This window comes from Procambarus clarkii, chromosome 84, assembly GCF_040958095.1.
Source record: "Procambarus clarkii isolate CNS0578487 chromosome 84, FALCON_Pclarkii_2.0, whole genome shotgun sequence".
In the NCBI taxonomy this organism is placed as follows: domain Eukaryota; kingdom Metazoa; phylum Arthropoda; class Malacostraca; order Decapoda; family Cambaridae; genus Procambarus; species Procambarus clarkii.
The window spans coordinates 15,065,578-15,084,750 of NC_091233.1; the positions used below are offsets into that span (position 1 = coordinate 15,065,578).

Sequence of the window (19,173 nt, forward strand, 5' to 3'; positions counted from 1 at the left end):
ATTTACAGTATTGCCCTTTAACGTTACGAACACTTTCTAAGAATAAAAATGCATTTTGGCGAATAATGTACTTTTTGTCGGCATGTAAGTCTACAGCCTCTAATTTATTTGTACTTACCTTTCTGATTTATTCATCATTTTCTCTTCAAATTTATATCAGCATTTTTTTAATTAATTGAAAAGACAGAATAGGGAGATTGACTCTCAAATTATAATCTACAGTGAAAGGACTCAATAATTACGCTGATGAATGCTTACCTTGGTCGTGTATATGTAAATATATGCTTCTGAGCATTTCGATGTCGTCAAACATGGCCAGGTTTTCCCCCAGCAGGCGGCAGGTGAGCACAGCATCCTCCCAGGACATGTGCTCCTGGGTGAGGAAGGCGAGACACATGTCTCCCACAGCAGTGAACGGTGCCTCGCATGCCACCTCCTGCAGCTCCTCTTTTGGCTCTTTGATGAAAAAAATTATTACAATATATTTTACCAGTTATCCTTGTAGTAATAGTAAAACCTGTATGTAATTGAAACTATAACATACGAATATGTTACATTATTGTGAAGATTAGATACACAGTGTTTAGTGGGTTTTCAAATTGATTTAGTAGTGTTGGTTATAGCAGGCAGTTGTTGGCCCTGTCGTAGACATTGAGACGAAGCCCTGAGTAGAGCTGAGTGCGGCGGTAGTCGAGAAGTTCAATGAGGGATGAGAGCATAGCGGCTTGATGCGGGACGAGAGCGTTGCAGCTCAAGGAGGCCGAGAGTTTTTTAAGCTCGAAGCAGGATGAGAGCGTGGATGCTCGATGCAGGCGAGAGCGTGGAAACTCGATGCGGGACGAGAATGTGGAAACTCGATGCGGAACGAGAGCATGGAAGCTCAATGCAGGACATGAGCGTTGAAGCTTGATGGGAGGGACAAGAGCTTGGAAGCTCGATGCAGGACAAAACCTTTGAAGCTCAATGTGGGACGAGAGCATGTTGGTTCGATGCAGGACGAGAGCGTGGAAGCTCGATGTGGGACAAGAGCGTGGAAACTTGATGCGGAACAAAAGCGTGGAAGCTCCATTCGGGACGAGAGCGTTGAAGTTTGTTGCGGGACGATAGCTTGGAAGCTTGATGCAGGACGAGAGCGCTAAAGCTCCTTGCGGGATGAGAGCATGGAAACTCGATGCGGGACGAGAGCATGGAAGCTCTGTGTAGGATAAGTGCGTCGAAATACGATGCGGGATGAGAGCGTGAAAGCTCCATGCAAGACGAGAGCGTTGAAGCTCCATGTGGGATGAGAGCTTGGAAGGAGGAGAGGAGAGCTCGGCTGAAGACATTGAAAAACTTCAAGCTGATATTAATAAAGTTTTTGACTGGTCATCAGAAAATAACATGATGTTTAACAGTGATAAATTCCAGGTAATCAGGTACGGTAAAAATGAGGACCTTAAACATAATACAGAGTACAAAACACAATCAAATGTGCTCATAGTAGGAAAACAGCATGTAAAGGATTTGGGAATAATAATGTCTGACGACCTAACGTTTAAGGAGCATAGCCAAGCAAATATTGCGACAGCCAGAAAAATGATAGGATGGATTACGAGAACTTTCAAATCCAGGGATCCCATCACAATGGTTGTACTCTTCAAGTCACTTGTGTTGTCCCGTCTTGAGTACTGCTCAGTACTCACTTCCCCCTTCAGAGCAGGTGAGATTGCTGAAATAGAGGGAATACAGAGAACATATACGGCACGCATAGACGCAATAAAGAACCTAAATTATTGGGATCGTCTCAAAGCCCTCCAAATGTACTCACTAGAAAGAAGACGAGAGAGATATCAAATAATATACACCTGGAAGATACTGGAGGGCCAAGTACCAAATCTACACAGTAAAATAACAACGTACTGGAGTGAACGATATGAAAGAAAATGCAGAATAGAACCAGTGAAGAGCAGGGGTGGCCATAAGCACAATCAGAGAACACTGTATAAACATCAGAGGTCCACGGTTGTTCAACGTCCTCCCAGCAAGCATAAGAAATATTGCCGGAACAACCGTGGACATCTTCAAGAGGAAACTAGATTTATTCCTCCAAGGAGTGTCGGACCAACCGGGCTGTGGTGGGTATGTGGGCCTGCGGGCCGCTCCAAGCAACAGCCTAGTGGACCAAACTCTCACAAGTCAAGCCTGGCCTCGGGCCGGGCTTGGGGAGTAGGAGAACTCCCAGAACCATCATCAACCAGGTATCAACCAGGAAGTTCGTTGCGGGACGAGGACGTGGATGCCGGACGAGAGCATTGAAGCTTCGTGCATGACGAGAGCTTGGAAGTTCGTTGCAGGACGAGGACGTGGATGCTCGATGCCGGACGAGAGCGTGGAAGCTCCATGCGGGACGAGAACATGGAAGCTGCATGCGGGACGAGAGCGTGGAAGCTCAATGTGGGACGAGAGCATGATGGACTTGAGCGTGGAAGCTCGATGCGTGACGAGCGTTGAAGCTCGATGGAACCTAGGACGCATCCTAGGTCCAAATGAAATAAAAAATGAAAGACCTAGGACGAGAATTGAAGTGATTAAAGTGAAAAGAATGTACACATTTTATTGCTCCTACGCGATCCCGGGTAACTCACTCTCACTTTCTCTGCTGCGAGTGGTAAACCGGGCTTTTGGAAGAATTTATATGCATTTATGCCTCTAGAGAATTCTATTGCGAGCACATAGATACCAAATTGAAAAACCTATGTCGAGAATTGACGTGACAAAGTTGAAGAGAGTATACACTTCTCAGTATTAATGCGCTCTTTATTGGAAGGCCTGAGCTCTCTTCTGGGTAACCACGGCCTGCTTTTATCACGTCGGCGGGTGGAGCGCGCTGCGGTTTTTGACATTATATGCATAAACCCCTGTTGGGAATTCTATTGCAAACACACTGATACCAAAATGAAAGACCTAGGACCAGAATTGAGGTAACCAAAGTGAAAAGAGTGTACACATTTTATTGCTCTTGGGCGCTCCCGGGTAACTCGTTCTTACTTTCTCTGTTTGCTTCGGGTGGTAAGCCGAGCTTTTGGAGTGTATATGAATTTACGCCTCTAGATAATTCTGTCGCGAACAAATTGATACCAAATTTAATATCTTAGGACGAGAATTGAGGTGACAAAGTTGAAAAGAGTATACACTTTTCAGAATTACCGCACGCTCCCGTGAATTCCCCTCAGCCACCTGGGGTAATGTGCAACCCGTCCTCTTAAAACTAACGTCACTTTTGGCTCGTATACGCACTATGGCCAAATTTGGACGTAATTTGAAATGAAATCGACTCTCAAAAGTGACGTACTGTTCCGTTTTCTGTTTGAGTCGTCCAGCCCTCCTCGGACAGCTTAGAAGAGGAATTTTCAATTAACGTTTTTCATAACGTTTTGAAACTTTATTAGAATTTCCTGCCCACCTAACCTATCAGAGGACCCTTAACTTACTGTTGTTGAAAAAAAAATCCCAAATTTATTTTCAATTTTTTTTTCATTTTCATATTACGTCCATATTCGGCCATACGGGCAAACGGCCAAAAGCGACGTTCTTTTTAAGAGGACAGGTTGACGTTGGCAACCCGTCCTCTTAAAAATAACGTCACTTTTCGCTCGAATGCGCGCTATGGCCAAATTTGGATGTAATTTGAAATGAAATCGACTCACAAAAGTGACGTACTCCTCCGTTTTCTGTTTGAGTCGTCCGGCTTACTCTGCCAGCTTAGAAAAGGATTCTTTCCATTAACGTTTTTCATACCGTTTTGAAACTTTATGAGAATTTCCTGCCCACCTAATCTATCAGAGGACCCTTAACTTACTGTTGTTGTTGAAAACAAAATCCCAAATTTATATTCATTTTCTTTTCAATTTCAAATTACGTCCATACGGGCAAACGGCCAAAAGCGACGTTCTTTTTAAGAGGACAGGTTTGTGTGTGTAGTACTTGTGGGCCCAAAGCGTGAAATGCTAATTAACATCGATTGTTAGCAGGCATAGGTTTCTTAGGGTTTAAAACTATACCTGTAAATAGACAGCCTCCTGCTGATCTGAGCAGTCATGCACTTTTGTTTAGTTTGTCCAGTAATAAACTGGTAGTAGTGGTCTGCCTCTACTAGTAGATTCACATCGGTAAGGCAGTCAGACGTTATCTTGCTGTCAGCCAATTTGAGTCCGTGCTTCTGTAGGAATCTAGCTGTGTTTCCTACACCCTTTACATTTAGGTCAAATGGGATATGATCAACCACTATGGCCTGAACATGTCAGACATGTTCAAACATGACAAACCTAGGTGTACTAGAGGTTGGACTACTGTATAGTCGTGGGGTCCTCTATTTATCATGGAATCTGACAGGTTTCATTTAACCTGTGTTACTGGTTTTAGTTTAGGTGCCTCTGCCACTTTCTGTGTGACGAAGGTTTTCTGGGACCCTTGATCGAATAGGCCTCGAGTGGGGATCTTGGCCCCTTTTGTTTTTGATTAGGAGTTGGGCAGTGGGCAATGTTGCATTAACTTGAGATGTTGGTAATTGTACGCTGTAATTTTCTCGCGCCTTGCAGCACTGCGCTTGTGTGTATTTTCTTACCTTCTCTTATCCTGGGGTTTGAATATTTTGTTTTAAAATATTTGCACAGTGCAGCATGATGCTGGCCCCGTCTACACCTATTGCTTGTGTTCAGTGGGGTCTCACAGCTGTTTGTGTTATGTGGTTTGAGACACCTGGTACATCTGTGTAACTAACTGCTCGAGTCGTCTGACTCGGGGTGTCTCTATTAGGATAATTTGTTCCGTTATATAGAGATTATTCTTGATGGCAAAACAGACATAACCCCCAGCCAACAGCATGTTTAAGAGTCACATGTTTAGGTGAAACAGTAACTAAAGGTTTTGAGGGATTTGCTGCTTGCATGTTCTTACTGCCTTGTTTCTTCTACTTTGGTGTGGAAATGTTTGACTGTTGTTTCTTGGGAGTACTTATGGTACTCATAGGTCTCGCTGATAAATCAGTGTTTGACAGTCATTAGACTGATTGTTAGTACCCTTTTACCTAATGACTGTGTCACTTTAGGAGATTCAGTTAATGAATTTGATGTGGGTTCTCTTTATATAGATTTAGTATAGGCTTTAAGTGCCTGGTTTGCTTGTCTTTTATTCACGACTGTACGCAAACCTTTTATGATATCCTGCAGTGTCAGGATGGTGTTATTTTGATATGAATGTAACTCATTTAGCCCCTCGCTGGACAATTGTCTTTGAATTAATATTTTAGTCATCTACTCAGCAGTGAGTTGATCCACTTCGCTGATGAATGATTTTAACAGTAAATCGAGTTTTAGACAAAAGGCTTTCAAGGAGTCAACTGATTGATCTGGCTGAGTTATGTCCAGTAGCTCGTGCACGAGATTTATGACAGCCAGCACTTTCTCTAGTGAGCTGGATTGCTTGATTAGTGCTCTCATGTTCAGCATTACCTCTAGCTGGGAGCTGGTCGGCCGAGCGAACAGCACACTGGACTTGTGATCCTGTGGTCCTGGGTTCGATCCCAGGCGCCGGCGAGAAACAATGGGCAGAGTTTCTTTCACCCTATGCTCCTGTTACCTAGCAGTAAAATAGGTACCTGGGTGTTAGTCAGCTGTCACGGGCTGCTTCCTGGGCGGGGACACTAAAAAAAAAAGCCCCGAAATCATCTCAAGATAACCTTAAGATATAGGAGGTTGGTTTGATTGATTAGGATTATCACTATTTTGGTTTAAAATTTCTGATTCGGCTTCAGGCTTTAATTCAGCTTTAGCTTTTGTTTCAGCTTCAATTACTGTCCTCGGTTCACCTTAGAGGTCTAATAGTTCAGTAGCCTCGTGTTTTGAATTCTCAGAATCCACAGAAAATATGGATAAAGTTTCTAAGAACTATTCTGATTTTGTTAGTGTATCATTTGGTGAAGCTGTGTTGGATGAGGCTGTAGAAAATAAAGGTTTAACTTCAATTATTGATCCTATGTAAGTATCTAATTTGATTAGAAGAGTATCCTCATATTGATTTAGCTCATTGATTTTATCTGATGAGCTGGGTGCTTGATCTGGTTCAAGCATACTGTAAAAGTGGTCTAACCCAGCATTAATGTCTTCATAATCGTCCAGATCCGATAAGATTTGCTCCTTCCCTTCATCTTCAGTATCACAAGCAAGGAGCTTGTTTCTGTAAGATTTTTTCATTCTCCTTCACCTGGGCAAATCATTTCTCCAAGACTTGTAATTTAAGTTTCAGCTGATTATGATCAATTGGAGACTTTCGTGTAAATTTTTCACATTGGTGAATAATTTTACCGCGTAATTTTTGAATGAGATTAGAGAACGTTTTGTGCTCTTTAGGTTAGCCATGGTGGCTATGGGTTCGAGCCTTATAGGGCATATATGGCTGTTATTAACAGCTATGGTACTTGCTCATATATACGTGGAGCAGGTACGGTTATTGATAGCCTAGTATTCAATTTTGACACTGGGCTATATAACTCCTACCTCCTGTGGAGGTTGGCATATTACCTAAGCATAAAACATAAGATTTGAGTGGTACTTTGGGTTCACTACGGTAGCACCTAGGGCTAGTCCTTCTCGTTCACCTTCGGTTGGTATAGTGACACCAAGTAACACTCAAAGTTGAACACAATAAAATATATAATAAAATATAAGTACACAAATCGTGTAAATAATGAGTCCTACCCTGCTTAGGGTCTGCACAATATTAAAAGTGGATTAACCAGTACTGCTTGATACAGTACTAGTCTGATAATAATTCTATCTAACAAAAATTACTAATACTAATGGGTTAGGCTAGAGTTGTACATAAGTCAGTAAAATTATAGTTTAAGTAATTCTAACCTATGTCGGTTGGCATATACTATAATAATAATAATAATATACAAATTGTTATAGCAGTGCTATGTTTTTGAATTTTGTAGTTTTTGTTTAAATAGAATATGGTTATAGAGAATACATAGAGAAAGAACAATGAAATATATACAAGTTAATGTTGGTTTTCTTGCCACAATCTTCTGTGATGATTAAGTGTATTGATTAATTTATTGACCACATATTTTCTAGACTCTCGTGACAAGTGTACTCCATCTGGAGCAAGGTTTTCACAAAATGGTCTAGCTGAAAAATGTATGTAAGTGACATCCAACCTCAACCTTCTTCTTAGCTGAAAATTTATATAGTTGGCTGCACGTTTGTAAAATTCGGGACTCAATTCCCAATGATTGCTACTTATTGGTTGGCAAGGTTCCACTAAAGTGAAGACAACTGTGCAGTTATTTTCCTTAATGGAATTGATAATATTTCTGAGATGATTTATGGTTTCAGCTGGGTGTCGAGTTGTATGTATATCATTGCCACTAAGTTAAATAATTGTTAAATAGTGTGGCCAGTCTAAAGCTGGTGTTAATACAGGATTATTATAAAATTTGTGAGCAGTTGCTCCAGGAGACCTGAATATTCTCACTTCAGTGTGAGGTATGTGTTGTGGGCAGCTGACTATGACCCACTATAACCACTTTATGCGTCAGGCCTTTTTTGACTATATTTATATATATATATATATATATATATATATATATATATATATATATATATATATATATATATATATATATATATATATATATATATATATATATATATATATATATATATGTTGTACCTAGTAGCCAGAACGTCGTACTCGGCCTACTATGCAAGGCCCGATTTGCCTAATAGGCCAAGTTTCCTTGAATTAATATATTTTCTCTAATTTTTTTCTTATGAAATGATAAAGCTACCCATTTCTTTATGTATGAGGTCAATTTTTTTTATTGGAGTTAAAATTAATGTAGATATATGACCGAACCTAACCAACCCTGTGCTTCATTTGCAACACCAACAAAAACAGAAGTGTTAGGCCACATGAAGAGTGTAGGTGGCCTGGTCAACACCCTGTGGAATGGCCTACGACTTGAAGACATCTTGTATTCTCTTAATGCCATGTATGCCATTATTTCCAACACTGACGGTGGATGGGAAGTATGTCCTGCCATGGCACACCTGCTCTCTCTAGTTCCTACTGTTGTGGTAGAGGCTCTTGCTCCTCGAATTGTGTCGGATCCCACAACCACCGATGCTGCTTTGACTGCAACTTTGACACGCCTTACTGCCTGGTTGGTGACGTGGCCCATCGCTCACGTAACGTTGGGCTTGTGGGTCCGCACCCTGGTTAAGCTGTTGTATCAGAGTGGACGCTCGTCTGTGCCCGCACGTGTTACCCTGGATGGAGTACCAAAGTTGATGAATGCTCTGCAAATCCCTGTGGTTCGCAATGGGATTGTGTCTGTGATATCAACACTTCTATTATCATTTCAGCACTCGCCAATAGCTTTTCATAAGATCATTCCATTGGTCATTGATGTGTTTAACCGCCTTGAGAGAGAGGGATCACAGTCCGCAACGTCAACACTGAGTCGCTTGGCCACCCTCGGCCACTCCCTCATGGCCTTGCATCCAGGTCACCCAGACACTTACCAGCCACTTATGGATATTCTTATGAAATACCAGTCTCCGTCCGAAGAAGACATTGAAGGCTTGATCCAAGAGCACCGATGGGCCGTGGCGGAGGGTGGAGCACGAGGGATTGGTACAAACCAGTACCCTGGAAACACAAACCGAAACTGTCTCTATTTTCCGCTTGTTACAACTTGTAGTAAAGTTGTTACATCTTGGCTTAACGTGTTTATGACGTATTAGAACGTTGTTACAACTTGCTATATTGGTTGTTATAACTGGTTAGGAGGTGTTAAAATTAGTTCGAACGTTGTAGCAACGTCGTAGTTTCGGTGTGTGTTTGGCGGGTATGGGGTGGCTGCCGCGACGCGCACAGTATACCAGCAGAGACCGGCAAGCCAGAGAGTGGGCCTTCGTAACTTGGGAAACACATGCTACATGAATTCTGTTATACAGGCCTTGTTTATGACACACAGCTTTCGTCATGGTATCCTGCATGCTGTACCACGGAGCAACCAGCAGCTTTTGGTGCAGCTGCAGCAGCTGTTCAGTTTGCTGTGTTTCACCCATCGCACGTATCGTCAGTTTCACGACAAGTCTCGACCCCCATGGTTCAATCCAGGCATGCAGCAAGATTGTTCTGAATATCTTAGGTTGGTAAATTATTGTCTTAATCAATTTGTGAGTATGCTTATGTTTGACAACAAGAACAAGGAAAATGGTATGTCTGTATAACAGACAGGTTATGTGATGAAAGTCTGACAGATTAATTGTGAATAAAGCTCAATAAATATTCTTCAACATTCCGTTAATTGTTTAAGAAGGGACACGTTGAATGAACAAATGATGACGGACTAGTGAATAGAGTAGCTGATTTAACTTGAGGGTAGGTGTTGAAGAAAGCCGGGAGTGTATGAATGTGTGAGAAAACAAACTTAGGGAGCCGGTTGGCCGAGCGGACAGCACGCTGGCTTGTGATCCTGTGGTCCAGGGTTCGATCCCAGGCGCCGGCAAGAAACAATGGGCAGAGTTCCTTTCACCCTATGCCCCTGTTATCTAGCAGTAAAATAGGTACCTGGGTGTTAGTCAGCTGTCACGGGCTGCTTCCTGGGGGTGGAGGTCTGGTCGAGGACCGGGCCGCGGGGACACTAAAAAGCCCCGAAATCATCTCAAGATAACCCTTCCTAACCTAACCTATCTTTATAGGTTAGGTTAGGTAGTCGAAAACCAATTAATTCATGAAAACTTGGCTTATTAGGCAAATCGGGAATGCATAGTAGGCTGAGAAGTGCATTCTGGCTACTAGGTACGATATATATATATATATATATATATATATATATATATATATATATATATATATATATATATATGTCGTACCTAGTAGCCAGAACGCACTTGTCAGCCTACTATGCAGGGCCCGATTTGCCTAATAAGCCAAGTTTTCAAGAATTGATTGTTTTTCGACCACCTAACCTACCTAACCTAACCTAACCTAACTTTTTCGGCCACCTAACCTAACCTAACCTATTAAGATAGGTTCGGTTAGGTTAGGTAGGGTTGGTTAGGTTCGGTCATGTATCTACGTTAATTTTAACTCCAATAAAAAAAAATTGACCTCATGCATAATGAAATGGGTAGCTTTATCATTTCATAATAAAAAAAATAGAGAAAATATATTAATTCAGGAAAACTTGGCTTATTAGGCAAATCTGGCCTTGAATAGTAGGCTGAGAAGTGCGTTCTGGCTACTAGGTACGACATATATATATATATATATATATATATATATATATATATATATATATATATATATATATATATATATATATATATATATATATATTATATATATATATATTATATATATATATATATTATATATATATATATATATATATATATATTATATATATATATATATATATATATATATATATATATATATTATATATATATATATATATATATATTATATATATATATATATATATATATATATATATATATATATATATATATATATATATATATATATATATATATATATATATATATATATTTATAGGGGGTACCACCACTGGTGCAATTAAAGGGACCCACAGCCTCAGAGAAGGGAACACAGAGCATTCAGGGAAAAACTTGCCATTTAACTCTGAATACGTAAGAGTGTTCGCTTCTCCTACCACCCCCCTTTTTTTATGGTGTACACTTTATTATGCAAGGTTATACAGTTACATATCTGATTTATACAAAAAATTAACATTAAGAGGACACAAAAAAAAGTTCGCTTCCTAGAGGTTGTAGATTTCCTCGAACTCCTCCGACGCCGGGCATGAACCGAGGATGCAGCGAGCATTCCCCCTCTGGATCGCGACACTGAGGCGCTGAAAGAGAAAACTTGCTGCTCTAGGGTCTCTTGTGGTGTCAATGAGCTTGGAACTAAGATCCTTAAGAAACCTTCTTGCACTCTCTCCCCATGGGCCTAGGGTCTCAGACCCTATTGGAACGAAGTTGTACCGATGATCTAATTGCCTGTACTTGGCTGACTTGTCTCTTTCTCTGCGTGTCGCCGCGGCTCCTACTGTGCCGGCAGAGAGGTTGATATATGTGGTTGCCAGGGTGGATACACAAGTATAGTCCCATGCCAACTGTCGGCCACCCTTCCACGGTCGCAGTGTGATTCTGTCTGGTCGGCCGGCAAAGCTAACAGAGTCACGGTTCAGTAGGTTGCGGGGCTCTCTCTCCACTGGACACTGAGCAGAGGCAAGGCTTCTTTTAATGATGTCATTGAATTCGTCGTGTCTAGTGTGCCAACCACCAGATTTTCCACAGTGCAGGCCATGCAGTCCATATTCGTCAGCATCTGCCTCGCCGCAAATACACCTATGAACAGTGTGGATAGGGGCAGTAAGACGGAGAGCGACTGCAATACGGAGCTCCTGCGGATAAAGACGTGTGCCTGTCGCAGACATAGGGACTGCCAAAAGGAAGTCCCCTGCATGGGGAGCCTGCACAGCTGTGAGGCGTGCACGATCAATGGGGGTTGTTGCTGCCTCCAGCAAAGCTGTGGCGTCTTTGTCTACAATGGGGCTGTCCCAACTGGATTGTTTCTTGGCTTTCGGCATGGCTGGTCTGAGTGCTGGGTCTGCCATGGCACCCCATTTCGTGTCGCATTCCGTGTAGTGGGGGTCCTGTATCCCCGCTATATCACTCAGGGTATCAGGTAGAATTTCCTTAACCATGTCATCTGATGCTGAGGAGGAAGACAGGAAGGCTGGGACAGCCATTTGGGTAGCAGTGCGGACACCCACTGGCATACGTTGAGGGAGAGGTTAACAACTTTTTCCAGCATGGTCTTCAGTAAGAGGTCATACTCTTCAAGCTTTCGGCTGTCGTAAGATGGGGCGCACCTCAGAAAGTAGGTTAGCCTCGGAAGGGATAGGCATTTGGTGAGGAGATAAAAAGCATCGTGGGCATCGATGTCACCTATTCTGTCTTCCATCCTCCTAAGGTCTGCGATTTTCATGTCAAGGATCTCCTCAATGGCGTTAGACCCGAGGGGGGCTCCAAGGAGGGTGCTATTCTCGGCCCTAATGACATGGGCTCCAGGCAAGGCAGACCTTATTCTAGCTACGATGTCTGGGTTGGAAGAGACTACTTCACACTTGGAAGGGTTCAGGACAAGACCCAGGCTTACTTCTTGCTCCTTTATTTTCCTGATATCTGCCAAGAGATGGTCTACGGTGCCAGCTATGGTGCCATCATCCAAAAACCAGATGTTGAACTCGCTGGACAAGCTTTCGGTGATTTCTTTTAAGACTAAGCAGAAAAGAAGGGGAGCAAGAGGATCACCTTGCTGAACACCTTCACATGATCTGATTTCATGTTCACCAAAGAGCAGTTTTGACTCACCACTGTAGCACGATAGTATGAACGGGTAGAGGGGCCGGAAATGGCGATGTACGGCACAAAGTACTGCATCTCTTCTGACCATGTTGAAGGCATTCTTAAAGTCCAGTTTGAGCAGGGCCTTTTCATCAGAAATGTTGGTGATGTATGCTCGTGCTGCATGGGCAGCCGCTTCACAGCCTTGGGGGATTCCAAATCCTAGCTGGATTGGTTTCAGCAATTCAGCCGCTTGCTGGCTGACTACCCTCGTAGCAGCCTTGGCAATCAGGCTGAGAGTGTTGCCAACAGCGATTGGCCCGATTCCTTCGTCCTTCTTTTTGAGAGCACAGAGGGAGAGGCCTGATGAGGCCAAAAAAGAGAGGCCTGATGACCTCAGGTATCTCACCAGCCAGGCACATGTTGACGAACCTTGTGAGTTCCATAAGAAGATCTTGTGCAGCATCACCAACCGCAGGATTTAACATTTGGTTGATATGTTGAGGTTTTAACCCTGTAAAGCCGCCTGCTGACCCAGGTGGAAAAGAAAGGGCTGCTTTGTAGACCTCAGATTCACCAACGATTAATGGGTCTGAAATGGTGTCGGCTGATGGCGGAACGATGTTGTCGCCTTGAAGGGCTCTGGGTGGGTGCTTGCTTTGCAGGGCCCGTGCTGTGGCTGAGTTTCGAGGAGCAATTTTCTTGTCACTGGTGAGGACTCTAATAGCACTTGCGGTATTTCCCTCTTCAATTTTCTTGGTGATTTGTGCTCTGATTTTGTACGTTTCCGGTATGTTGTTTTTACCATTTCTGCGGTGGATGTGTTTTGCTCGGAGAGGCAGGCGAACTAGGTTGTCCCCCCTTGGGTATTCAATTATCGCCCTCAGGACCGAGGAAGCAAGTGATTTGTCTCTCCTCAGAGGGACGGTGAGGCATACATTGCCAAACAGAAGGACAATATGTTTTCCGGGGCATCATTGACCCTTTTCAGATGATTACAGAGTTTGGCTGCTGCATTTGGGCGGGATGCTTTTGGAATGTGTGGTAATGTTCTAGCAGACGTCGCTATGATCGCTTGGGTGAGGTTTTCAGATGAGATTAGGTTAATGGGAGTCTCTTCTCTAACTGTCAATGGCAGCTGGCCATTGCTTCCCTTTGGAAGCTGGTGGGAACCACTGCATCTTACGTCGTTGACGGTGTGAAAGCGGATAACACCACCGTTGGAGTTTATGGCGGTGTTTTTGTTGCATACTCGGCAAAAACCTCTTTTAGGAGCAGTTGTTGGCACCTCAAGGCTTGTGGAGTCCTGCCCGACCGCTGGGGCCCCTTCCATTTCAACTCGGTTGGGAGAGTTAAACTGTGCATTGTTCTATAGAGGGGGCAAACACACTGGGCCATGGCCAAGCAACTGCCAACAACTGGGTGTGGAGGCATCAACTGGGTGTGGAGCCAGCACCTGGGTGTGGAGCCAGCAACTGGGTGTGGAGGCATGAAATGGGTGTGAGGGCATCAACTGGGTGTGGAGGCATCAACTGGGTGTGGAGGCATCAACTAGGTGTGGAGGCATACACTGGGTGTGGAGGCCGCGGCTGGGTGTGGAGGCCGTGGCTGGGTGTAGAGGCCGGTGGGGCGAGGATCAGCTCAGGTATTGAGGTGCGGGGGGGGGGGGGGGGAGGGGATGGGGCCAATTTGGGGGGGGAGGCGTGGTATCGAGCGGGCTATACACATGACACACAATATACATTCATATATATGTACACCAGGGTATGTATGACACTGAGAATATGGGGTTGGCACTTTGTTATATGTATGACACTTTGTGGTGTGTATGGCACTGAGTATCGGAGTTGGCACTTTGAGATGTATATTTCACTATGGCACTATATATACATGGTATTCACTTTGTATGTCGGGGCCGCAAAGTATACACTAAACAGACAGAAATTGTTCACTACCATTCACTGAGCCCACGAGGGAGGTGGTGGGGTGGTGTGGTGGTGAGGGCAGTTTGAAATGCGGCCACTACCAGCCTCCTCCGCCTGACCGGTGAGCGGGTGTTCCTAGTGACGCCTTACTCTAAGGTTCACTTTCCCTCGCGCGCCTCCATCCGCCCCCGCCCTTCCCCATCCCGCCCCAGCCGTTAAGGTGGTAGGCCTCCCTCACTGGCACTGTTGCTGGTGTGTTCAAGCTTGGCAAACAGGAGAAAATTGTAAAATACCGTTGACTGGGACGATGGAGGGACTTCAAACGCTGAAATTGTCTTCTAATGATGTTCACATATGTCCTGACCAACGCCCCACCTGCTTGACCTCACTGTTTTGTGATAAAGTATGAAGGTAGCCCGGAGCTCCACGGTGCGTCCGGTCTCCACGATACCCCATGGATATATATATATATATATATATATATATATATATATATATATATATATATATATATATATATATATATATATATATATAAATATATATATATATATATATATATATATATATATATATATATATATATAAATATATATATATATATATATATATATATATATATATATATATATATATATATATATATATATATATATATATATATATGTCGTACCTATTAGCCAGAACGCACTTCTCAGCCTACTATGCAAGGCCCGATTTGCCTAATAAGCCAAGTTTTCCTGAATTAATATATTTTCTCAAATTTTTTTCTTATGAAATGATAAAGCTACCCATTTCATTATGTATGAGGTCAATTTTTTTTATTGAAGTTAAAATTAACGTAGATATATGACCGAACCTAACCAACCCTACCTAACCTAACCTGGTTTCTGTTCTAGGTACACAATACCCCCAATAAAATTATATTACAAATCAACCATGCACAGTGAACATAAAAAAAGAGGAAAGAATAATGAAAGAAATAATCCGTAAAGGAGTAAAAAGCACTACTCCTAACCAAAACATAAACCTGATAATATTCTACAAAACCAAGAAGACTTCCGAACTCCTTATCAAAAACAGCCCGAAGCCGACGGAGAACCCTCTACAGCAGTCAAGCGTTGTATACATGTACACTTGCCCCCACGAAGGATGCAACCTTCAATGTAAGTACATAGGTATGACGTCGACCAAGCTGACGAGGCGTTTGACATGCCATCTTCAATCTGGTGCCCCTAGGAATCACATGAGACAAGCCCATGACATTACTCTAACAAGAGAAATGTTGAACAAGAATACTTGCATAATAGACAAAACCCAAGATTCAAGATGATTACAAATTCTTGAGGCAATTCACATAAGAATAGAGCGACCTACCATGAACACCCAAATCACGGAACTATTTACTCTACCCACCATGAGAGTAAGGACAAGACAAGAACATATCGATGCCAACACAGAAGACAATGTCCAACATAACAGGCCAATTACACTGGATTAATCTTTGTGTTTGGATAGGAGATGCCTCGTATGGGCCAATAAGCCTTCTGCAGCCCCTATGTTTATCCCTTATATATATATATTTATATATATTTATAAATATATATATATTTATAAATATATATATATATTTATAAATATATATATATATATATATATATATATATATATATATATATATATATATATATATATATTAATAAATATATATATAAATATATACAGTTAGCATTGCCGGCATTCTTATCCTCGACCAGTGCAACAGGTGAATTAGGTAAGCAATTACTACCGGAACACCTAAGAGACTTCATTGGGATTCATGATCCCAAATTCGCGGAAGGAGCCGGTCAGTGGGACACTCTTGTCAACTCTCATCCTCGACCGACTTTTCCAAATGACTGCAAACAGTCCAAATGGGATAGCCCCATAGTGGAGAACATCTCCACATCATTGCTGGAGGCAGCTTCCAGGAAGGACAAAGCGCGTCTTCTAGCTGTGCAAGCGCCCCATGCTGGGGACTTCCTGTTGGCAGTCCCTAATTCCGCCTTGGGCACCCGCCTGGACCATCGGACCCTAAGTATTGGTGTTGCTCTGCGCCTTGCCGCCCCTATCTCCACCGAGCACCGGTGTATTTGCGGCCATGCACGGGCAGACCAATACGGCAGCAATGGTCTCATCTGTCGTAAGACACAGGGAAAGATTGACAGACATGAAGCAGTCAATGACATCATCAAGAGAAGTTTGGCTTCAGCTGGGTGCCCAGCACAAAGGGAACCTCAGTTGTGCAGGCCTGACAACAGCCAAAAACGCCCAGATGGAGTCACCCTTCAGCCGTGGAGGGAAGGTAAACAGGTCGTGTGGGACTAAACGTGTGGATCCACATTGGCTGATACCTATCTACCTTACAGCGCAGCTGAGGGAGGCGGGGCGGCCACCTTCAGGGAGACCCAGAAAACTAACAAGTACAGGGACCTAGAACGTTGTTACAGGTTCGTACCAATAGGCTCTGAGACTCTGGGCGCCTGGGGTAAATGTGCACTTAAGTTCCTGAAGGAGCTGGGCGAGGAACTCATTGGGAAGACTAGAGACCCAAGAGCGGCCAGCTTCATGTTCCAGCTCCTCAGTGTCGTTGTTCAGAGGGGAAATGCGTGCTGTATCTTGGGTACGCACCCGACACCCGAGGAACTGGACGAGGTCTTCGGACACTGATTGGTATATTGTTATATAAGTGTGTGTTTTCTGTAAACTGTAGCATTGCAATAAAATCAAATAAAAAAAAAATAATAGGGGTGGTAGGAGAGGAAAAGATTAAAGTATTCAGTGAGAATCCACAAGGTCTTCTCTGAACACTATTTATTTTCTTCGAGGATGTGGGTCCCTTTAATCAATTTATAAATATATATATATATATATATATATATATATATATATATATATATATATATATATATATATATATATATATATATATATATATATATATATATATATATATATATATATATGTCGTACCTAGTAGCCAGAACTCACTTCTCAGCCTACTATGCAAGGCCCGATTTGCCTAATAAGACAAGTTTTACTAAATTAATATATTTTCTCTAATTTTTTTCTTATGAAATGATAAAGCTACCCATTTCATTATGTATGAGGTCAATTTTTTTTTATTGGAGTTCAAATTAACGTAGATATATGACCGAACCTAACCAACCCTACCTAACCTAACCTAACCAATCTTTATAGGTTAGGTTAGGTTAGGTAGCCGAAAACGTTAGGTTAGGTTAGGTTAGGTAGGTTAGGTTGGCGAAAAAACATTAATTCTTGAAAACTAGGCTTATTAGGCAAATCGGGCCTTGCATAGTAGGCTGAGAAGTGAGTTCTGGCTACTAGGTACGACATATATATATATATATATATATATACATATATATATTTATAAATATATATATATATATATATATATATATATTTATAAATATATATATATATATATATATATATATATTTTTATAAATATATATATTGTCACGTGGGTTGCTCTGCTAGCACTCAGCTGCTAGGGGCTCAAAAGGCCGAATACTCAGCCCCTCCGACTCCCGGGATTCACCGGAGTCCTTTGGTCACACAGAAGAGGACCAACAATGCCCACCTCCGCAGGTCTTTGCTTCCACGACAAAAGGGGGGGGGGGTGCCACTGATTCACCCTGTAAGCCCTTCAGTCAAACACGGGGAAACTGCTGTTAACGGTTCCGGCCTAGACCCGTGGAGGAGTGAAGGAAGACTCAGGCTTACCTCATAACCATAACCTCCCTGAGTCTTGCCTGCCAGACAAAAAGGTTGCAGGAACTCTTTTCCCGCCTATTCTCTATCTTCTTCTTAACAAGGTCGCCAGCTGGGCTATTATATCTGCACCCCAGCAATGCAGTTCAGTGGGTGTATTATATATTGTTTGTAGCCAGAAGATTGCTACTCCCATAGATCTGCTGCTAGACTGTTGGCCCAGGGTACTCTCCCAGGAAGGTCTGTGTGGCTTTACCTCTCTCTAGCCACTATGTTAATAGTTGCCACCATTCAGGCACTGATACTGATCGGATGGCTAAGGGTACACTTTTATGTAAGTCTGTGCTGTCCTTACCGCTCTCTAGGCAATAAGAACTTCTATAGAGAACGTAGTGTTCCCTAGGTGGCACTATGATAACCTTCGTGTATGCTCATAGAGAAATATTATAAATGGTGGCACACTTAAACACAATGATAAAATGTGTGAATTTACTGATGCAAATTACATGAACACACATACAATCACAAGTAATACAGGAATATGAAAATAAGGATAATAAGTCTGGAGATCGTCAGCCTCTTCTTCCACGACCTCCAACACTCCTTCAACTGGGCAGAAAGACAGGAGTCCCACACTCTCTCACAGGAGGGCCTCTTCACCACGTCGGCGCCTCTCCTTCACTGTCCTGCCATCCGTACACACTGTCCCCTCTGACAGTCCTGGACACAAGCTACCTTGCAGCCTATTCTACTACTAAAGTATTAAAGTCCTGCTGCCACGTACATAAGTAAATATTGTGGCCTAACTAGCCTACTCACACAAGGGGTAATGGGAGGGAAAATGATCTACCTTACATTCCTGGCTCACGACGCCTGTCCCTCGATGGTGTGAGGCTCCCACGCTTCCTGAGTCGATCCTCGACGATTCAGGAACGTTCCACAGGTCCTCAGGTGTCGTGGAGCCTTCGCGTCGTCGCCGTTCCAATCCCTGAGATTCAGCTACCCCAATCCTGGTTCATCGATAGGCGCTGAGCTAA

At 42.7% G+C, this 19,173-nt stretch overlaps 1 protein-coding gene across 1 annotated transcript in view; it reads right to left on the reverse strand.

The window, feature by feature from the left end:
• Positions 1–19,173, reverse strand: part of LOC123748325 (macrophage mannose receptor 1-like) — a 418,517-nt gene that overhangs the window by 99,681 nt on the left and 299,663 nt on the right. Inside the window, exon 5 of the mRNA XM_069316575.1 lies at positions 259–456. Coding sequence (XP_069172676.1) covers positions 259–456 — 198 coding nt within the window. The remainder of the gene's footprint in view (positions 1–258; positions 457–19,173) is intronic.